Genomic DNA, 23219 nt, shown 5'->3' with positions numbered 1-23219 from the left:
GTGACCGCAGTATGCATTTTCGTAATATGCAAGCATTTATGGCATCGGGCCCAAGAGTATGCATCCCGAGGAAGAGAGAGAATGCTGCATCCACTTTTTCATTCTCGGTTGCGGCCTAGACCCGCCCTATAGCATGTTATGCCTATCGTCCACAGTTTACGCCCGCAATTTCACGCCCCTCAACAGACCCCCGCCTGTGCGCCATAGTTGAACGAGGCACACCAGACTCCGTTCATGATGTATTGTCATCACCATAAATCACATTCAGCATCAACAACGCCGGCTTCGCTCCGCGCCGCTCCGTTCATCGAGCGTCGGCCGCTCGGGCGTACTGGAACAGCGCGATGGTGTTGACGTCCTTCACGTGGCCGACGATCCAGTCGTAGTAGTCGGAGACCTTGGTGTAGACGGCAGGGATGTCCTGGCCGCAGCCGATGCCCCAGGACACCAGGCCTGACGATCAGGAGCACCAGGTCCGGTGATCCCGTAGTCACCTTCGCCGTTCGGTCACCTGCTCCGGACTCCACCCCAGGCTAATTATATGCAAGTTCTAGGAGTGGGGTTTACAAGCACGGCGCAAGCTGTCGACTTATGGCTTCTTAACATGGGAAGATGTTCAATATGATTTATACGTACCAGGGGCGCAGCTGAGATTTTCTGAAGGGAAGGGGATAAAAGCTCGATGAGTACACAAGCGGATTCTTAGCTCTTTGCCGGGGGCATCTGTAGTGAAAAAACGAAAAATCCGGGCCCCAACGACCGGACCCCAGACCTAAAAAAAAAACTGGACCCCACAGGCCCCTCCCTTGGCTTCTCTCCTGCCACACACGGCTCCGGCACTTAAGCCGCAACAGGTCCCAACGTATTTTTCATGCATAACGTTAGTGTTATCTCAGCGCGTTTACAGAACTTAGCCATCAACCCAGCACCAGCTTGCCGATGGCGACATCCAGACTTAGCGTCGGACCAGACTTCACCAAGCGCACCACACCCCACCATACAAGACACCACGTCACGCTGGACGGCACGGCAACACGTTACTGTACCAGATCCCATCTCACAAGTCTTAACACCAGACCCGAACACCACCTCACCAGGCCTCGCCTCCGACTTTGGCAGTTCCAACACGCAGATCAGATCGAACCGGATCATATCCTACCAGATCGCACTAGACCTCACCAGACCACATCTCACCAGACCGCATCTCGCCAAACCGCGTCTCACCAGACCGCGTCTCACCAGACCGCGTCTCACCAGACCGCGTCTCACCAGACCGCGTCTCACCAGACCGCGTCTCGCCAGACCGCGTCTCACCAGACCGCGTCTCGCCAGACCGCGTCTCACTAGACGGCGTCTCACCAGACCGCGTCCCACTAGACCGCGTCTCACTAGACCACACCATCACACCAGACTCACACACCTGACCTCATCGCATGCCAGACAGACCCGCGCGCCCCTGACCTGCCACGTAGAGCGGCCCGTCGGGCCCGTCCTGGGCCAGCGGGCAGACCACGGCGCCGCCGCCGTCCCCGAAGCAGGCGTCGCTGCCGGCCCGGCCGGTGGCACACAGCACGCCGCGCGCCGCCAGCTGGAAGAACGGGCCCAGGTGGGTGGAGCGCAGGTGCTGCTGGCACGAGCGTGGCGGCACCACAGCCACCGGCGCCTCGCGCAACAGCCAGCTGTAGGAGGTGGGGTCGTGCACGTCCCCGGAGACATGGCGCGCCTGACCCCAGCCGGTCACCCAGCAGTGTTGGTGTGTGAAGTCTGCGTGCGGCGGCGGCAGGCAGGCTGGCAGGACGTGCGGCAGCCCCTCCACCGGCGGGTCCAGCATCAGCAGCGCTACGTCGTTCTGCAAGTTGCCCGCGTAGTAGTCTGAGGACGGCGGGGGAGCAAGTGAATGTTGGCGTCAAATAATTAGTGGATGCTACTGGCACTGCAGAAATTGAGAAGCAGCATCTTGCATCATTGTCATCCACCAGACGTGTCATGCAAAGCCTCAGATGAGTGCCCTGTTAAAGTTGCGTGGCTCACGGCTTCCCGCGAGACTACGCAGGGGGTCGGCAACTTTAACGGTCAGTCCGGCGCCCGGGCACCGTGGAGTCAGCCGGGGGTCGATCCAGGACCTCCTGCATGGAAGCCGAGCGCGCACGCAACTGCGGCCCTCCCGTAAAGCCAGTGGTGATATTTCGGCAGAAGCAATACACATGTATCGGGACATGCAACCAACCACCAGGAACGTCACAGGACGGGACACAAGGACAATAACATCGCACGCCTTGACGCCAGGTCAGTCAGCTGCCCTCCCCCCCCCCCCCGCCCCGCCACTCACCGGGGTGCACTATAACCTGCACCACCTCGACGTCGTAGGCATCGTAGAGCTCGTCGTCGGCGGCCAAGTCCCAGTCGCCAACGCGCGCAACGAGGCGCGCGCCGACGGGCCGCTGAGCCACGCAGTGGGCTACTGTCAGCGCCATGCGCGGCGCCACCAGCACGCCGGCGCACAGGTAGCTCAGGTCGGCCGCCAGCACGCCCACGTGCCACGGGTACTCGCCGTAGCCGGTCACGCCGTCCTCGCCGCGCTGCGTCGTGATGCGCGCGTGCAGCCCCAGCTCGCTACCGCGGCCGCAGAGCGGCGCCACCGTCGGCTGAGGCACGGGCACGCCACTCGGTGTGCGAACGCGGGAGAGTAGCGGGGCTGCGTACTGTGACGGCGACGAACCGTGCAGTTTGGGAGCCCAGGTGCAAAGTTTTTGCCGACGCAATGTTCGGTTTTTGGTAGGTAACAAGATAAAGGTAGAGAATGCAGATGTATTCGTGTTTATGCATAAGGTGTGTTCAATTCGCATTAACCACAGACAAAAACCTTAATACCATCCCGCAATGGGCAGATGCAAAACATTTCCACGTTCTAAAAACTTTTTTTCTGGGAAGTCCCGCTGATTTGTCATTGCATGGCTTGGAGTGTAACGTGGAAGGTACCAATATTAGCCCGAAGAACTGTTCAAGACCATACTAATGTTCAATGGTCATACACATGTCCAACAGGCATGCACATGCCAATTGTTTACTTACGTGGTTTAGGGAGTGATGTTGCTGGACGTGATGTACATCCAGTCCAGGACGCTCAAAGTGAGGGGGATCACGGTGAGGCGGCTGCTGATGAGAGGAGCCCAAATGGTCTGGCCTCAGGTGTGGCGGATCCTGGTGTCCCGGCCTCAGGTGCGGCGGCTCCTGGTGCCCTGGCCTCAGGTGCGGCGGATCCTGGTGTCCTGGCCTCAGGTGGGGCGGCTCCTGGTGTCCCGGCCTCAGGTGGGGCGGATCCTGGTGTCCCGGCCGCAGGTGGGGCGGCTCGAAGTCCGGCTCGGGGAACGGCGGCCGCAGTCCGACGGGCGGCCTGGCCGGCTGGTGAGCCGTCGGCGGCCGCCGCACGGGCAGCGGCGCGAAGAACTGGCCGCGCCGTGGCGGCAGCCCCTCTTCGTGGTGGCGCGAGTTTGGTCCGCCCGGCAGACTGTCCAGGATCTGACTCAGGATGCTGCCCGACCCCGCCTCCTTGGCCGAGGTGCGGCCGCTCGCAGCCTCCTCGTCAGGCGTGCCGTCTTCCGCGTCGCTTCCCCGCCAGATGGCCGCCTTCAGGGGACGCACGTCCGCGTTGATTGGTGTCGGCACCGTCCGCGGCGCCACAGAGATAGCCGCTAGAGGTGGGGCTGTGGCGGCGGCGGCAGGCGGCGGCGTCGCAAGCGGCGGAGACACCGGCGGCGGCGCAATGAAGGCGAGCGACTCGAGCGGCTGCGGCTGCGGCTGCGGCTGCTGTGGTTGGGGTGGCGGCCGCGGCGGAATTGGCAACTCACGACTAACGTCAGGCTCACCAGTCGTCGCTGCCGGAGGTGGCGTCAACCCGCCCAGCTTCACCCTGCCGGCCGAGCTCGCTGGCTTCAAGCGGCCGCCCAGAGTCGATCTGAAAGTGGTCTCGACGGCAGCTTCGGGAGCGCCGTTCTGATCTTTGAGACGCTCCCGCGCGATCTCGGATGGGTATATCACCTGGCCGAGTGGGAGAGCACTGGCGACCTCCCTCCGCCTCCGCTCCTGGAACAACACCTCGTGCAAATAGTGGTTATGGGTCTTGGCCGCCTCTACAGCCTCGGGCGAGGGCGGCGGCGCCGGGGTCGTGACCTCCGGCGGAGGCGAGAAGAGCGAGAAGGCTTCGGCCAGGTGGCCGAGCGGCAGCTGGCTCACGGTTGACGTACGGTCGGGTTCGGCGCGCGCCGCCGAGGCCACATTCAGAATCAGACGTCCGCAGCAGACGAACAGCTCAGAGTCGTCGGTGACGCCGCACAGGAAGTCCTGAAGAACAAGGACCGAACGGTGGGGCACGAATGGGTCGCAAAAAAGCGTCCCGCTCCACATTACATTACGAAGCGGTGAACATCGCGGCAACGCCATTTAACATCAAACATTTCACAATAACACGTAACGTTTTGGGATTGAGGCACGACGTGAATCATGTGGGGAAATAAAATCTTACAACCTATCTTGCAGAATCAGACAACACAATGCCGCAAAATATGAGGAGCTCGGATAAAAGCTAGGCTTGAGGAAGCGACTGATCGCATCCGTCGATTGATCAACGCGCGCTCGGTTGGGGGTGAGGGTCAACTTGAATTCCTCCCGAAGATTTTTCCCGAATGATTTCCGAACGGTGTAGTGTAGTGACGCCAAACTTTGCATAGCTGTAGGGGGTTAAAATAGCGGACCTTTTGATGTAAAGAATCAGACGTAGGATTGAACGGTCGCTGACCTATGGTCGGTCAAAGTCATGTCGTGGCTGTCAGCGAAAAAAACATTTCTTTGGGAATCGTTCAATGTGATGCAACAGCGGAGGGTTAGACGAAGCCACACATCGAGATGGTTTCTTAAGCAATAAACCAGTCGAACTGGGAATTACGACAGATTCTTTTGACCTACGGTCAGAAATTTTGAAAATGAGATGGCCAGACCGGGGTCAAAGCTAGCCTGTTTTTTGCTTAAGAGCTTGGTTTATGGGATAGTTTCCAGAGCTGACTTCGGATTCATTAATACCAAGGACAGCAACAGTCATGTTCCATGGACTGCTTGTTTAAAGGTCAGAGTGGACCACTGACCTAAAATGCCGTGGGCAAGCATGTTTTTCGGAAAATGCCACCTAGCCTTATCCCCGGCGCCTGTTTACCTGACAAAGTAGGAGCAATCGAGCAGGTATTTGGTCACCTTGATCTTATAAGGTTCAACGAGGTCAGTGACTAATTTAAAATCATTGAACTTTTGCCTAGAACGGGTATCTAGCTTCGCGGCGGTTCCATGAGAAGATTTGGGAGTACTTGAGGCACCCATCTGGAGCTTGGTCTTCTTTTACTTATTTGACCCCCAAACCACGACCTAGGAACCTCAAATTTTCACAAATGTGAGGCAACATATAGACCAGCCCATCCTGTGAATTTAGTGTTTCTAGCTGTCCTAGTTTTCAGATTGCGGATGGGGGTCAAATTGACCCCCACCCGATCGAAAGGTATTCACCCGGCCACCCGGGCCCGTGCTAGGCGTCAGACCCTCGCACGCCAGCGTCTGATCCCAGGCAAAGTAAAGCGCAGCTGAGCAGCCTTCACTCACCACACTGTTGACGAAGCCACTGACCTCAGAATCAGACACGCCGACCTCGTAGCGCACATGGTCCACCTGGCAGAGGCTCCAGTGGACACACATGGAGCGGTGTGGACAGATTCTCGGCGGACGGAGACTCGAGCATCTCGGCGGCGCCGGCGTCACCCCTCTCCACCTCCAGTGGCTCCTGCGGTCCCTGTGATTCCTGTAGCGGCTCCGTCAGCTTCCGCAGCTCCCGCAGAGGCTCCAGCGGCTCGTCCTCCCCATCGTCCTCCCCATCGTCCTCCTCCACCTCCACCACCGCCTCGTCCACGTCGTCGAAGTCATCGTAGTCAGACGCCGCGTCAGGAAGGGAATCCACTGAAGGATGACCGCTCCATGGCGCCGCCAGCAGACCCGCCGACACCGAGCCCTGGTGATGAAACGAGCACTGAACAGTCAAGGGTCAGTCTAGAGACTCGCGCGCACCAGTACAGTCTGCACATCGCGTTGGCCTAGAGACAAATGTGGCCACAAACGTGCGCCTCAGGGTACTGAGGCGGTCGCGAAGACATTCATAGTTTCCTGTGGGACGACCGAGTTCAGTCGCAATCATTTCCGTCTCGCATCTGTCCCGGAAAGACCCCGGCTGCCCAGATGTCAGGCCTATGTTAGGTACTCCCAAGTCCCGGACGGACAGGGGGGGGGGGGGGGGGGGGCGGACAAACTGGCGGGGAACGTCGGGATAACCGAGAAACATTCAAGCTGATAGTCTGCTCATCGCTTGTCGGGAGCTCGAAAACGTTAAAGCGAGCACGAGTAAAAAAAGAAAAAAAGTAATGCCTGTATGCGCACGCCTACGCATTTTCTTGTTTTAGTGTCGCGACATGTCGTGTGCGTCCTTATGTCGATGCCGAATCGTGGAATCACTAGGCATGTTTTAAACAGGTATGCACGGTGACAGCTATTTGTCATGTGTCATAGTTAAATTCAAAAGAAATACGTTGAAACTTCACAAGTTGTGAGTGCGCTGCATATGCTTTGTTCATCGGTTTGCATTATGTTTCTGCGGATGAAGTGTAAGAATGGTCAGCTGATCTACCTTCGCTGCCTCAGAACGCTGGGTATATTGAATTGCACGCGACTTTTTAGGTTTTTAGATTTTTCAATGCGTGCCCGAGCCTGTTTTCATGTCATGGTCCTTGTCATTACCTGACCTAAAACTGAAGAAGGGATAGCGATTATCCCAGAAACTCCCATTGAATACAAGCAGACTGGTCGGAATATCTTTCCACAGGCTGGAAATATATCACAACCGCCTCATTGCCTGCCTTTTCATTATCCTTTAAACTATTGCTATGCGAACTGAAAAACGCATTTGAACAGGGGCGTGCGTGTGATAAGCCCTGACGTTCTCCTGACAGAGCTCACCTTCCTCTGGTAATACCAGTGCTTGACGTTGGGCTGGAACTGGTTGGGCAGCAACTCCTGGGTGTGGCAGCAGACGAAGCGTATGGTGTCGACTGTGGCACCGCATATGAAGTCTTCCTCCTTCAGAGCAAGGGCACAACTTCAAGTGGCGTGTGCATTGGCGCAAGCAACCGGTCCGCAAGCTCATTGAGATGCATAGTGAATAATCTTAGTTATGATTCCAGAGTTGTGGGATTCCTCAGTCTTCGGCTTTTTGAAACTTATGGCATACAACTTCTCACTGTTGTTAATACGTCATGTAGTAATACAAAAGTATGCAGACAGATGACACGGTAGTCATGCTACGATATGTGTTTTAAAATGCATAAATCAAACGTTCGAATATCTAAACGTTGAATATTTAAACGTGATGTGAAATGTCAACGTAACGTTCAATGCCAATGTTATGTTAAATGCCATAGAGTTTATGTTGAATGCCATAGAGTTATCTATGAAGCGATGCAGTTAGACAATAAGCCGCTGCATCTGTAGGGAATTAGCTTTGCAACTTTGAAATTGTCATCGACGAAGCAAACTTGCCATACTGCCCGTCCCGAACCAATCATCTCGTTCGAGAACTGTTTCTCTTGTTCTGCCCAATGCGGAGAGAACGCGATGCGATGCGCATGTGTTACACCTTCCTTACGTCAAGTACATTTATGTTAGCTTTCTGCCCACTACCATGTGCCAGCAACTTTTCAAATATCATTCCGACTCGGAGCAAATTAGCCCCCGACACGATTAATATGATACGTACGCTACGTTACGTTACATTCAGTCGCGTTTCATTACGTCTACGTCATGCGCGCACACCCACCAGTAGATTCACCCATCAGACACAAGCAGCAATGCTGCCCATTTATGGGCGCGAACACCGATGGAATCAAATAGGCGTTGCGACATAATCACTTCTCACACAGTTTTAAGTTTGACCACTGGCCATGGCCCTAGACTATCATGGCGGCGGCCTTTCGAGGTCCGTGCCACACCTCTCCGTGTCTGGCGTCATAGATGACGTAGTCTGCGTCGCAGTAGCTGCCGGGTATGCACCAGCTCTGCTCGGGGCAGGCGACGGGCAGCTCCAGCACGTGCACATGCGCCGGCGCCGCCAGCAGCATCATCAGGAGCGCCCAGACGGTCATCTGCGGGTCACGTGCGAGCCACCTGCGGGTCACCGCCCACTAGACCCGCGGGTCACTGACGACTGGGTCGGTACCAGGTCACCAGAACCACGACCACGACCTGGCGGTCTCGCGCAGCTGAGGAATGAAAAGGCTTCGTACGGAACATGATTGGTCAAACGGGGCAACGGACTGACCATGGATTTACATTTGGCTGAGGCAGTCGTTGACTGAATACAGAAGTACAGCACCAGTACCGAAGCCACAACAGCCCATGACATGCATGCAGACTTTCAGGAGCGTTACATATTCCTCAAGCCAGCACTTTCAACTATTCATCGTGAACAGGAAGAGGTTATCCATGTCTAGCTTATTTTGAAACTTTCCGGAAAAAAATTACGCGAGCGACCTCAGTAAAGAATAGTTAGCTCATATCGTTCTGAGACAAAACTATGGATCGCAGTCTGAATGCTCAAACTTTTGAGGTCGAAGGTCCCTGACGATGCGAATTTGGCACTAATGAATTTCTACCGTCTGTGAACCAGCTTTACGGCTTTGGTCATATAATGTATCTTACACAGTACGCACCGGCATGACTTGATCCTACAGTAAACAAAATCTATGGCCGAAGTTAGCATAGAACATGGCATGTCAGCATTCATGATTTCCGTGCACCGTCCCCAGTTTGCTGTAGTCGAGCGACACAGTGCGTCTGACCCGGACGACCCCCAGTTTGTGAAGGGTCAGGAACAATCCAGCCCAGAAGATTTCACACAAGCCAGCATTTCAACGCGCTATTGTGCTATCCAGGCGGCCTCCAGGCTGATAGGTCTGCAATGGAATCGTGCTTGAACAACCAATTAAGGAGCTCCACTCAGTTCCGGGTCGAGACGGTGGGCCGGTGGACCTACTTCCAGTCCATGAGTTCTCTTTTGGATCACGTGGTCCCGCCCGATGCCAGACCCACCTTGCTCCACGAACGCTCGGCAGCACTCCGCGCACCTCGACCGCGCACCCGCGGCGACCCAGCCCACCGGCGCACTCGCGCGCCACTGCTCGGCCGCCCCTCAGCCCCGGGTTCAGGTGTAGCCGGGGGGCACCGGCGGCAGGTCACGCGGCGCAGTCTACACGATAGGAGCAGAGAGACGGCCTGTTCGGAGCGCAGCATCGGGCGCGCTCCGAATCGGGCGGGGTCGCACGTGATCCGAACTGGGCGAGCTCCGAATCCGCATCCGAATCCCCATCGGAACTCAATACGGGCGGGTGATCCATGACGCACCTGCGTCAGTCCAAGTGCAGGCTATTCGTTTGCAGAACGTTGTTAATCCGACGCTAACTGCATGCAATTTGGACGCACAGAAACGACCATCAAACAAACACTACCCGTCGTTTGATTCTCGCACCAAATGTGGAGGAGCCGAGGTGCTCTGGTGTTCTCTAAACCAAATTTGACCGCATTAGTAATGACTGCATCTTCTTACTACTTGCGTCGGCCTAAGCACCAGAAGGCATTACAATCAGGACAGGCTAATGCAGCGTAGAAGACCAATAAGATGTTGTAAGCACTCTAACTTGTGCGTGGCTCTGACGCGTCCGCCCGCCGCACGCGTGCTACAGCGACCACGGCTTCCATCGCAATGCAATCCAGCCTTACCCATCGCAATGCTTACCGGAGCCGCAGGCAGAGATGCTGAGGGTTCTGCGATGATGATAATGATGCAGAATAATTGAGGTCAAGATACGGCTTTTTACCATCAAACTGAAGCTTTAATGGCAGGAGACAGGAACACGTCTCTATGATGATACCCCATGCTGCGGCATTGACATCCGACTCCCCAGCGTGCTGCAGCGCCTTCCCAGACTGCTGCCGCATGTTCTTCTAACGAACCGCCATTAATCGGCTGTTTGGGCACCGGAAAGCTGGGAGATATCAACAGCACTGACAGCAAAACTGTTCAAGTACACAACATTCATGGCGCAAAGCAAGCTCCTGCCACGTGCAAGAAAAAAAACACCGTTACCTTCAGCATCGTTTATTTCCTTTGCCGCACCGGTCAACTCGCATGGACGTCTAACATGTGAAAAACTACTACAGCCGGACTTGAACCGGCATCCTTCGGCACAGAGGTTCCGGTTATTACGCGATCGCTGATTGGTCGATCAGGCCGCCACCTGTGAGAAGATCGGTGATTTGTCAGTGGGGGGAAGAGCTGGGTGGCGATTGGCGGACGCCCGGTTCCAAACCGTTCCAATTTGTATCATTCGTGTTTCAATTCTGTTCCAGTTTGTTCTAATTTGTTTCCTTTGTGCTTCATATTGACTGAGACCTTCCAACAGACCAAGGCGCAAGGATGACACGCAAAATCGTGAAGCGTTCCTAATTTTTTTTTTGAATGTCAAAAAAAAAAACATTTTAACAACATAAATGACCCCAAAACGCTTTAAATACAACTTTGCCGCGTGGGCACTCCCTCCTGTAACAGCACGACACATCAATCTGCTAGGAACGAATTCGATTTCAAAAACAACTCAAGCATATAAAGCCCGTCGATGATCACATCATGCTACTTACTGCTACTGGAGGAGGCAGAACACACTGGAAAATGCTTCTCGCTTTTCCCAGCTTCTTGGGGCATTCATCATTAAAAATTACCTGGAACATGTAATTTGATAAAAGTGACACGACAGGCAAAGCTGAGTACCTGGAGACCTATTATTACGAGTTTATATCGTTTTGAAAACAAGCGTGTCATGTCCTCAAAAGGTACCGTTCGGCAACATCTTTCGAAAACATCACATAGATGGCGATAGTTTCGTTACACAAACCGTACAGGTGGCGCTGCGATCGGCAGTCAGCGCACATGCGCTACGTCGGTGCAACAACGAACAAGGTAACGCCGATTACCGGCCTGTCCACGCATAAGCCCCCATAGATGGTGCTGTTAACGCCATACTTAGTGTGTATCACGCAAGGCACTGCTTATCTAGCGCAATAAATAGGCGTATTGTCCCGGGGGCGCCACCACGGATTTTGAACTAGAGGGCGGGACTTCCGGGGGGGGGGGGGGGGGGGGGGCCTGGACAAAAAGGGCCTGGTCACCGGGGCCCTGCTAGGCTTATGTTCAACTCAGTTTTTTGAGTCCAGGTCGAAACCGGCGCACAAATTTTGGGATCCAATTTCCAATGTTTATGATTCAGCTCAGCTCGGACTCACCACTTGGGTTGAGTTAATGACTCACGATGTTTGCACCAGATGGCTAATGATGGCTAATTTGCAGGATGGCTAATGACTCACGCAATTTGCAAAATTAAAGATAGCGGTATTAATCATTCATCCGGGAGGCTATTTTTAAGCTTATGCCACGGCCAAATTCGGCCATTTTTCTCTTTAACGCCCCAAATCCGTTTCGCAAAACCACACCCTTGTGGTGGAAGCTTCATGACAGTCACACATGACAGACCCGCACCATAGTACCTCCCTGTCCAGCCCACAGCACCGCTCCAAAGTAGAACGCGTCCAAGACAAAAGGCAGGTGGATCAAGATCGCTGGAAGGTGATCGACAGCTTACACCAACCACGCGGCGGCACCACAATGTTCAAGGATATCGACCACACCGAAGACAAAATGAAAACCAAATCAGGTGCCCACACCGCACTTTCCACAAACACAAGATGCCGAATGAATAAAATCAGTATCTACATCAGAGCCTGTTGTCTCTACAAAAATGATACTCATTTTTATCTACACCACCTTGCCAACATTAAAACCTTATTCAAACGCAATTATACACATCTGAACGCGCCACTTCCTTCCCGAGCCGAGTGCTGCGCCTGCCTTGCTGACGCATCAGGAGCTTTGGATCGCAGCCAAAACGCTCGGCATCGCCCCACGCAGGTCCACGCTGCTTTACTCTGCCAACTGCTGACTGAAATGGAGAAAAATGGCAAAATTGATACATGGCAAAACAGTCCTTTCGTGTTCATTTAAAGTTTACCCATCTGGAAGTATACTGTATACACGTGCGGTGTGAGATACTTGTCGGGACGGACGCTCCAACAGTGCTCCCGCCATTCGTCGCATGAGCTGTCAACCAAAGCTAGAACAAGAGAACCATCACGACACTTTTTTGATCGCCCGTATCAACTGAATTAATTTGCAGCTGAGTTTATATCTGACCTTTGGCCTGAGATCATGGGTTCAATTACGGATCTAGAGGCCTAAAATGTATGACCAATCGCGGTATCTAGCTAGGACCAATCTACTAACGTTTTTCGCGAGGTTCTATCGTTCTAAGTTTGGAAGCGGCAGGGAAGGGAGGGGTCGCATCGACTATCCAACCAGTCCTCGATCTGGAAAAGGGCCAGCCAGGGCGGTGGTTAATAATCTTTTACCCAAATATGCCAGAGAAAAGTCAAAGGCAAAGAAACTACGTTAGCTTCCCCTTGTGTAATCATACTCACTCTGATTTCCTTTGCGGCGCTCACAAAACACCTATGACGTGTTTGTGTTTTAATTAAGATGCCTGGTGACAAGGCTGCTCAAATCAAGATGACAAAGTAGCAACTAAGTGTGACATTTCGTTCATGGTTGTCATACTAAAACTTAGCAATAGTAAGCGCGCTAGCCACTTAAAGATCAACGGACTGGTAACTTTCCGTGATAATTTCAAAATGCTTATCGCTAACCCGCCTCGGCATCGGTATCTTTAATACGGAAATAGACAGCGCTTAGGGTAAACATTGCAAATGTCAGTCCTGCGTCATTATTTAACAACGCAAAGGACGCGCTCAATCTGGCACGCATCTCCACTTGAGCGTTTTAGTTTTTTATGGCCTGAATTAAGCTAAAAAATACGGCAATCTTCTTTGAAACCAACAAGTGGCTTGAGTATAAGTATTCTCAAATTACTCTGATGCCTGATTCTTATTGAACAGACGTTAAAAACTGGAGCAAATAATTTGAATAACGATAAAGTTTGGCTAAGATAAACCAATATTCAGCTACTGCCATCTAGCGGGCACGATTTCAGAAACATCTGTTGACAGCTTCGTACTATTCTCAAGTCGCTAATTCGCCAAATGGGACATCATGAATGGTCTGTTAAGTTGTCTGGGGCGTGCTGTTTCCTTATGTTACCGTTTTAATATGAGCCTTATGGCTCACTGACACACTATAAGACATGATCCGCTCACGATTCAGCTCATGAAATTTACGAAGAATATGGTTCAGCTCATGGCTCAGAACGGTTTTTTTCCTGACGAGCCGACTCAGCTCACGGCATCTCATCCAAAACGATTGACTCCAACCAATTCACGATTCATCTCGAGCCAAACACAAGTCTGCTCCTAGGCAGTGTTACAAGCAAAGCAGTTTCTGGAGCGGTCAAGCTAAGTACCGATAAAGGAATATCTGCCTACTTTTAGTGTCGGGGATCTGCAATGAATCGCCAGCTGCCCCGCCTATTGGTGACCTTGGCGGTCGCCCAGGTTATCGTGCGGGCTACACCGGCCGGCCCCAACTCCCTGGCTCCCGGCTCGGCGCGTGCCCTTGGGCCATGCGGGGTCAGCTGTTGAGTGCGGACCGCGCCAGGTCACCGCGGCGGCCAGGGGCGAGCCCAGGGTTGCCTTGACCGGCTTGGGTGCGGGCGTGAGCGCGGGCCAGCCCTCTGGCGGCCGCGGGCCTGTCTCAGGTGACAGCCGCCCGGCGCGCCGGGGCAAGCGATCGCGGCGCCGGGGCAAGCGATCGCGGCGCCGGGGCTGTAGGGGAGGGGAGAGGTAGCAGGCGCCCGGCGATTGCCGTGCGGGTGAACTATACATCGCGCAGTTAAACATACAAAGTTTGAAGCCCAAACTGCCATATCTACGCCACAGTCTAGCTGATATGCATCAGTTTTATATCCTCGCACTCCGTGAAACGTGGCTGCGGCCGTCAGTCCCCGCCCGGCTGCTGAACATTGGTAGGTACCGGTTGTACCGACACGACCGGCCTGCAGACAGCGGATTGCCTAGGGGTTACGGAGGGGTCGCAGTTCTGGCGCGAGACTCCCTTGATGTGACTGTTCTGGAAACGTCCCATACTGCCGTTGGTTCATCGAATCTTGAGATTATATGGACCCTTGTTCGACCCGCTAAAGCAAAACAGATTATTTTCGGGTCATTGTACCGACATCCCACTAACACAGCCCGGCAGGTGTCTGATGATCTCAATGATTTGGAGAATCAGTTACAATGTATAATGTCCACACATGACTGCCCAATAGTGATCGCCGGTGATTTCAACATCAACCTGATTGGCTGGAGCACAGGCACTGGCCATCAGCATTGATGCAGCTGTTCCGGCCTTACAATCTGCAAATGTGTAACGATTCCTATCCAACGTACCGTCCTGCTGGCTCGCTGTTAGATGCTACGATCACAAATCACAAAGACCTCATCCAACGCTGCGGTGTCACCACCTGTCACTTTAGTCCGCGAATATTGCTGAGAGTATCGAAAGAGAAACGCCAAACCAATGTCATCACATCCCGCTGCCTGAATCGAGTTGATTTTGATTATTTCAATGATCTGCTTGTGAACGCTGACTGGTCTCTCGTCTATGGAAGTGCGACAAGGTCTGAGAAGTGGGACTCTTTTCTGGGAGTGCTTACACCACATCAGAATGCCGTCGCCCCTGCCCGGCGCATTAAGCTGCGCAATCAATCCGCCACGCCTGTCTCAGCTGATACGCGTGTGTTGTCGGTTCGTCGCCGCGTCGCTCCAGCGTACTGTTCGCGTGCTGAGTACAAGGCACTCAATAAGCAGACACAGGCAGCTATTAGACGGGACTGTCGCGATCATATTAGGAAGCATATTTCTAAGGCAGGTCACTCCGGCATGTGGCGGTGCGTTAAATCGATCATTGGCAGTAAACAGGGCACATCGGCCACACCTAACATTCATCCTGATACTCCGAATGACTCCTTTGTGAAGGTAGGGCCTACGGCTGCCGCCAGCGTGCCGAACCGAGGCACGGCTTTGCCAGTCAGGCTCCCCCGAGCTATGACCTGCTCATTTAAGGTGCATCCTGTGTCATGCGATGAGCTGCTTGCAGTTATGTCTACGATGAACCCGACGACGACCTGTGGGCTAGATGATCTCAGTACGCAGCTCTTACAGAAGTCTTTTCGTGGGGTCGGCTGTCCCCTACTTGACGTCATCAATAGCAGTCTCATTGACGGAACGGTGCCCAGGGCCTGGGAACACGCTTTTGTCACAGCGCTCCCGAAAACCAGTGATTTGAACGGTCCTACCAAATTTAGGCCAATCTCTGTAGTGCCAGCGATAGCAAAGATAGTCGAGCGTATTGTCCATCACCAACTTAGTTCATGTTTTAACAAGCATAATTTATATTCGCATACACAACACGGATATCGTAAGAATTTTTCAACAGAGACCGCATTTACTGTAATGACTGATAAAATACTCACCGCCATGGATGCTGGGGAGATCGCTCTGCTTGTTTTGATAGATCTGTCCAAATTTTTTGACGTTGTGGACCACCAGCTTCTCTTATCCAAGCTTAAGATATACAATATCGACACGAAATTGTTTGAAAGCTACCTTTGCGGGCATACCCAACAGGTTCAGGTCAGATATCCTTCAGGGCATACTGCGCGCTCTCGCGGTCTTCCGAATGGGATGAGGGTATTTCAGGGTACCGCCCTCGGGCCACTCCTATATTCCATTTTCTCGAACGATCTAGCGTTATATTCAGAAGGCGCTGCGGTGATACAATATGCCGATGACACACATATTTTGGTTACTGGAAAGAAAAGTGCAATACAACAGCTTGTCGCAACCATGGAGAGTACCTTGTCAATTACATTGGACTGGTTTAACAACCACTCTATGAAAGCCAATACAACAAAAACACAGCTAATGATTTTCGGGACGAAGGCTATGCTGCGTCATATGCCTCCTGTGCATGTCAGGTTCGGGTCAGCTGTCATCACTGAAAGCAGTAGTCAAAAACCTTGGTGTGGCGATGGACAGAAATCACACATTTGAACCGCACATTGATCAGCTTGCTGCCAGGTCGACGGGCGCTCTAATGGCCCTGTCCCATGCCGAGCATGCACTCCCAAGAGACAGCCTCGTTCACATTGTCGGAGCTCTAGTTCTTTCCTCAGATACTGCATAGCACTGTATGGTACTCACGGAGCCACCCAGTTCCATCGCCTGCAAAAACTCGTGAACTTCTGTGCGCGGGTTGTGAGCGGAAGGAGAAGGTGTGACCACATATCGGTTGTTGTCGGGGATCCACAATAGCTTAATGCTGATCGGCTCGCCAGATATCATATGTTGTGCCTGCTCAAAAAAGTCTTACGCACGGGTCAGCCACCAGATATAGCGCGATGTTCACAAGCGCTGGGCACACTCATGAAGCGCGGCAGGCTAACCAGCTGAGGCGCCCCCGAGCGGTGAGCAACTCTGGCACTCGCCGATTTAGCTACGGAGCATCGGATTTTTTTAACTGCCTGCCGCCCGACTTGCGCAATGTTCAGGGTTCAGGCCGCTTCAAGCGCCAACTTATAGAGTTTCTACTGAGTGAGGCGAATGCTGGCACATGAGTGGGTGCGTGTGTGAGTTCGATTGTGTGTGATGCTACAAAGTGAATGCAATAGTGTGATTCACAGAGATGATCCCTTGACCGATGTGTGATGTGTTAGGCTATTTTTACTAGGTTTCACACTGTCTCTTTTATGCCCGTTTTTATCAATGATGACTTGTAACTTTCAAAAAGCCACTGGATCTTGTGGAAAGTTACGAAATATATGAACATGAACATAAACATGAGTGGGGGGGGGGGGGGGGGCACCGGGCCACGTGCTCCCTTTTTAACTGTTACAGGTGTCAATGTTCATATAGACATGTCGACGCATAAGAATCCAGAACAGAGGCATTCTGATTACTACAGGGATCTTTCTGGTCCAGCAGATGCTTTTCAGCGTTTTGAAACCCGAAACTTAAGGCGGAAATCCACGCCCAGCCATGTCTTTTAACCTCACTTCAGCATTGAAATGTCTCTCTTCAGGGCTTTCACTGGGTTCCTCGGTTACATAATAAATAGCTGTGCGCCTGTAAAAGGCAGGCAAAAAAGCAAAAATAACAAACGTGACGACGATGGAAACCTCACCAGCCGCGTGGCACCTGCTCACCACCTAGCCTTTCCTAGCGCGGAGATAAGCTTGTATTTGACCACTTAAGAAAAATCTGTATTTGAATCTAGTGCGTATATTTGAAAACTTACAAAAAAGTGTTTTCGCAGTGCTCCGGATTAACAGAAATAATGTGGTCTCCCAAAAATGGGGAGCAGAATAATATAAAAAAGTACCTACTCAAACCCACCTTAGATTTATTGATTTTAAAAACTTAGTTTGTGCCTTGAGTCACTGCTTTGAGAAAGCTTGATGCTTCACGTTTCACGTTTAAAGCACGTTTTTCTTGTTTCACTATTGTGGAATAGTAAAACATGTTATAATCTTTTATGGTAGCTTAATCTATATTATCATTTCAGCCATGATTGTCCAAAAAATTAGTTATTGTCGGTTCCTTCCGTTGCGAATTTTCCTTAGTACGAAAATGAATACTTTCGTGATACAAAACTAACTTAGTGGCAACTTATGGCAACGTTTACGTTTATCCCGGCATTTCAGGGGGCGTGTTGTCCCCGAAATAAGACATCGGGCAATTCAATACTTACAACATGTGAAGACAGCAACAACGTACTCAACGTACGTACAACAACAACAACAACAACAACGTACAACAACGTTTTACTAGTTTTTTTTACAAATTACCCCCAATAGCCGACAAAATCAACCGTGGTGCTTGTGTGTCCTATCTCTGCAGCAATGATGGACTTACGATCACGTGCTCCAATTACATATTCAAATCATGACGGAATAAGGGGTTGATAAATATTTATGCAGCCCAATTAAATGTTTTGACTACTTTTTGGTATTTAAGCTGTACCTGGTCTTGTTTTACTTACTTAAAACGCAAAGAACAGTTCTGGAACGAGGCATTTCTCATCCGAAAAAACTCATAGCGGAACAAGCCAAAACATCAGGTGCAACAAAGGATGAAAATATACATAAAACAGCTCAAGTTGACTGTGAAAGATCCCCGACTTCATGACAAATTCGAAGGTATTGTTTCGCAAGCCTACATTCTGAAGCCGTCCTTGTTGACAGACGTAAGCGAGTGCGGAGTCTAGGGGGAGGGGGGGGGGGGGGGGGGTCATTCAAAATCCAACGTCCGGTCGGAATGGCAATGTCGGAGGCCATTTCGGCGCTCGTGTTACGAAAGACATGTTTATTTTTCATAATTTGAACGTGGCAGGGGAAAAGTACCAACGGACGTAAATCAAGTTAAAACTGGATCAGTGTGTCTGACCAGGGTGGGTTTTGAGGTTACATAACACCTGGATTGGTTTCAAAAGGCTACCAGGTCTAAACACTCAAGTAGTTTCTAAGTGGTGTCATTATGTTGTAATCGCTACCTACCAAAGGGATAGAATTGTTGCGTGTGCGGTTATGGGCATCACCGATCTTGAGGAGATGTACACACTAGTGACATCTGAATTCTGAACGAGTCCCTCCGCCACAATGCTGGATCTGTGGGCTAGCGCTCCTTATCACAGTATCTAATAACATTATAAAAATATAGAAAACTACTGTAATATAAATATATTAAGAACATAAATATATAGAAAATTACTGAACCACCACCTGCCATGGCCGCCACCTTTCATCACCTTGTTGTCATGTCATTGTCATGAAGTCCAGAATTTTGCAGTCATAGAGTTTTTCTTCGTCTTTTGTTGCACCTGACGTTTTGGTTGGTTCCCCCCCCCCCCCTTAGTTTCCCGGATAAAAAGTGCCCCGTTCTGCCCTTGGTAAGTTGTCCTTGTCCTTGTCCCTGGTTGTCCTAAGTACCTTAAATGAGTTCGGCTTTAGCTTAAATGCTATAAAGTGGTCAAAACACTTAACTGGGCTGCATAAATATCCATGAACCCATAATTCCGTTATGATTTGACTACGTAAGTGGAATATGTGAGTGCGAGTAATTCATCATTGCTGCGGACACATGACGCACAAGCGCCACGGTTCATTTTTGTCGGCTTTTTGAACGTAATCTTGTGATAAACTAGTGAAAAAGCACGTTATTGTCCACAACTGTTGTAAGTATGGAATCGTCTGATGTCCGATTGCCGTTTATCAGAGGTGTCGATTGCTGTAAATGAATGGAAGCAGAGGGGGTTCGTTCGCCTTACCTTCGCCCTAAAGTTCGAGGGCTTCGTCTCGCCTTCATCGTTTTCCCCATTCTTTCTTTTAAACAGTAATGCAAACAATGGGGCACGAAACAACATTAGCAGCCGAAATCAAGATTGGAAGAGGATCATCATAGCAGCCATTACCACGGACCGCATGCGCAGGCCCCCGGCAGGTCCGAGTCAGCAGTTCTGTTGGTGTTCTCGCCGCTGCCACGAGAGCTGCCCAGGAGCACCTAGCTCTGGCGGAGCACCGAGCTCTGGCGGTCCTCGCCGTTGCACTGCACGCGGTCAGCCTCCAGAGCGGATCACGAACACAGCGGTGCACACGCCTTCAAAAAGCACGCGCGGTTGCACCGAGAGAGTTCATGTTGCCAAGGGCAGGTCAGTGAGGTCTGACCCCAGGAATACGACACGAACGACAGTGACGACACGACGCAAATGCTACGGCGGTAACGACCACAAAAGCCGCTCGTGCTCGTGGTACGTGTCGGGCAGTGCGCCCATGTGTCATACTGCTCGACACGTGCCACCCCTGCCATGCACGCACGCCTTAACAAGCAGCACAGCGCAGAAGCTGCTCCAGACCTGATTGGGTTGGTGTCGGGCCGTCTCCGCCGCCATCTGCCGCCCCGCGACACCCGTGCCCACGTGAACCGCGTGTCGGAGCGCTGGCCGCCTCCTCATCGCTGAGCCGGCCGGACACTGACGGCCGGCCCCGCGGCGCCGCCGCCGGCCCCCGCGCCGAGGGGAGAGCCGGGCGACCGCCGCCCCGCCTCTCGTCTCGGGTCGCGGACGCGGCTTTATCGGTGCGCAGCCCCCGCCCCCTCCCCAAGGCTCCCACCCCCGCGGATCGGCCCTCTCCGCCTCCGCAGGGAGGGCCGTGTCGTCCGGCCGCGAGGCACCCGTGACGTCACCATTATAAACAGGGGCGAGCACAGGGAGGCGACGCCGGACACAGCCACGTGCGCTGCTCGGGACCGCACGGGACCGCACTGCTCAGGACCACACCGGACCGCGCTGCTCAGGACCACAGCGGACCGCGCTGCTCAGGACCACAACGGACCACGCTGCTCCGGACCACACCGGACCACGCTGCTCAGGACCGCACCGGACCGTGCTGCTCAGGAACACACCGGACCGCGCTGATCAGGACCAGCACCGGACCACGCTGCCCAGGATCGCGGTGACGATCTGGGCCCCGGGCGTTGGGACCTGTTGGCTGGCCATAAGGCGGTATTAACGCCCTACACGACACCAGGCTGGGCCGACCCTTCAATATAGCGTCAAGAAGTGCTCACCACTTTGGCTTGGTCATTTGGGTACTGACCACTTAAACGGGCATTGCTGACCACACTGTGGATATTGGCAGACGTTTTACATAAATTTTCCCACTCTGGTGTTCTTATCGATTAATTTCTACATCACTAACTACCACTTATTGGTAATAGATGTCAATGGGAAATATTAGTTGTTCGCGTACAACTGATAAAATTGGAGTTACATTTCAATAAATAATTTTGTATTCGGTGATCACATGACGTCTCGGCCGGACCACCCCACACACAACGGCGAACTGCCGCACGCAACGCCGACAGGGAGAGACTCAACGCGCTCCGAGCAGCACCTCTTATACTTCTTCCAAGCCCACCCGCAACACAAGTGGCGTGCGACTCGCCGGCGCCACCGCGTCCCACCCCATCGGCGTATCCACGGAATAACGAACCGCCCCCGAGCCGTGACCGTTTCCCTCACTTGGGCATGAGACATCGCCCTACTCGGCTCACAACGTTAACACTGTCCTGGGCATAATCTATTGCTAAATAGCTCAAAACTAGTCAGCTATACCTTACTGGTGAGTGTTTTTTGCTGATCGGTGCCATAATATCGGAGCACGGGGTTGTCGACAGGTTTCGTCGGCCGCTCCCTTCCTCCCCTGGGTTCAGCTTTAGTATTTGACAACCTGAGCAGCTATGCAACCAGACAGCGTACAGGTCATTTCAACGGCATCGAGCGCGGTGTACCGATTGATGGACGTCATGTCAAAAGATAAGGGACACACCACGGGTCTCGATTTGTATTCTTCTGTGAGGGCCCTGACCCGCCCCCCCCCCCCATTATTGAGTTGGGCCCCTCCAATATCGGCTTCCCCTCCAATGTTTGGCTGGAATACCACAAAAAAACGTTGGCAAAAGATGCTCATAACACAAATACTATCTTCTTTAATATCTCCGCGTAGTGGCGTCTTGTACCACTCTCATAATAGAAAGTCATGGTTGCTCTCAACGCAAGAAAAATATCGTAACGGCTGAGCGGATAAACGATGCAATAAACTTCACATACCTAGCGCCCTAAGACACGCAATGGTTTGTGAGGCTAAAGTGAAAAGCTCTGGAATATGGTGATGGCCAAGTCCTTCATGGCTAACCCCGTTCCCCTACCTCACAATAGAAATGTGTGCCGCCTCCCATGACTGTCATGGAAGAGCGCCATCGGCGCCTTAAGGGTCTTAAGGTAAGGTAAGGTAAGGTCTAAAGGGGCCATCATGCATGACTTCTACGCTGCTTAAATTCAAGGCTTGTTTAAATTATACCACGACAAGAACATATTTTGCATTTAAACAAAACAAAGGGAAATAAGTCCGGTGACAAAAATGGAGGCAGGTTGTCGGGCCTTCGGCTCGTCCCCGCAAAATATTTATGGCGTACGTCATATATTACGCTGGTCGATAAACCCCAGCCATACAGTCCCTATCGTTAACTCCCTGTCCTGTCCGCGCTTCTGAGAACGAGGGCGATCACGCACAGAATTGAATCGTTTAGTTCAGACTGCTAAACGCAGACACCGCACAGCCTCCCACAATACCTTTACCCGCATCCTCGCGATCAAAGTAGCGCCTCACCATTTTGGCTAGGTTCTGCGCTGCCCGTGTCCACCCCAGCTCGTTCCAACAGCTCCGCACGCCGCAGATGAGGCGAGTCCCCTAGCTGGTCCGCGTCCGGGCGTGGGAGCGTTCGAGCCCACCAGACGGCACACCCGCATCGCATCCACCCGACCGCACCGGGTCCTGCCTGCCTTGTGTGCGCGCACACACACACACACCAAACACGTTTCCGCACAGCTCCAATGCCTTCACGACCAACCAGAAGCTGTGCCCGCGAACGGTGCTCCACACCCCAACACACAAGGCAGAGCAAGATCAAACACGCGCACAGGGCGGCCGCGTCCAGCCTGCGGAATACGGCCACGGAGCTGCTCTCCCCCCCCCCCCCCCCTCCCGGCCGGCGACGCCAGCTGACTGCGGGGCAATCGGCTGGCTGGCGGCTCGGCTTCCAGGCCTTGGGGCCCGGAGCTGCGAGGGGCGGGGTAGCGGGACGGAGGGGTGCTCTCCATTAGTGCCGCCAGAGTTGTTCGGTCTGTTGTCTGGCTAGGTGTTGTAGGACCGCGGAAGGAAATGAGAGCGAGAGGACACTTTTATGCTTAATATATTTGAATAGCACTGCAAACTGAATGGAACACGGAGAAGCGCAGACGCAGGGAAGGGACGGGGTGGTCAGGGCATGGGCGTAGGAACGGGGTGGGGGGGGGGGGGGGGGCAGGGGGCCACGGTCCCCCACTTTTCAAGGTGTGGGGGGGGGGCAATGGTGTAAACTAGCCTCCCACTTTTCAGATTAAGGTGGCGTTTAGCTTACTTTTGCAC

At 52.8% G+C, this 23219-nt stretch overlaps 1 protein-coding gene across 3 annotated transcripts; it reads right to left on the bottom strand.

The window, feature by feature from the left end:
* Positions 1-226: 226 nt before the first annotated feature.
* Positions 227-22722, bottom strand: LOC119107851 (protein masquerade). 3 transcript variants are annotated; one of them, XM_037231408.1, is made up of 8 exons: positions 22422-22722; positions 8073-8225; positions 7045-7164; positions 5668-6046; positions 3073-4341; positions 2330-2645; positions 1462-1872; positions 227-453 (listed from the first exon to the last, which is right to left on the bottom strand). In XM_037231408.1, the coding sequence occupies exons 4-8, from the start codon at positions 5734-5736 to the stop codon at positions 305-307; spliced, it is 2214 nt and encodes a 737-aa protein (XP_037087303.1). In that variant the 5' UTR covers positions 5737-6046; positions 7045-7164; positions 8073-8225; positions 22422-22722; the 3' UTR covers positions 227-304. The 3 variants fall into 3 exon arrangements, with proteins under 3 accessions (XP_037087303.1, XP_037087301.1, XP_037087304.1); XM_037231406.1 differs by lacking the exon at positions 22422-22722 and adding an exon at positions 9172-9246; XM_037231409.1 differs by lacking the exon at positions 22422-22722 and adding an exon at positions 9116-9137.
* Positions 22723-23219: the final 497 nt, after the last annotated feature.

The sequence above is a fragment of the Pollicipes pollicipes genome, unplaced genomic scaffold, assembly GCF_011947565.3.
Source record: "Pollicipes pollicipes isolate AB1234 unplaced genomic scaffold, Ppol_2.1 Scaffold_6686;HRSCAF=7923_pilon_pilon_pilon, whole genome shotgun sequence".
NCBI classification, from domain to species: domain Eukaryota; kingdom Metazoa; phylum Arthropoda; class Thecostraca; order Pollicipedomorpha; family Pollicipedidae; genus Pollicipes; species Pollicipes pollicipes.
The sequence above is the reverse complement of the archived record's forward strand: the minus strand, read 5'-3'. Positions and strand labels throughout refer to the sequence as shown.

Excerpts from the sequence above, each read along its gene's own strand:
- LOC119107851 (XM_037231408.1), bottom strand. The coding sequence starts at position 5,736 with ATGTGTGTCCACTGGAGCCTCTGCCAGGTGGACCATGTGCGCTACGAG. Across the intron at positions 4,342-5,667 it reads TCGGCGTGTCTGATTCTGAG|GACTTCCTGTGCGGCGTCAC; the intron begins GTCAGTGGCTTC and ends CTTGTTCTTCAG. Across the intron at positions 454-1,461 it reads CGGGCCGCTCTACGTGGCAG|GCCTGGTGTCCTGGGGCATC; the intron begins GTCAGGGGCGCG and ends CCTGATCGTCAG.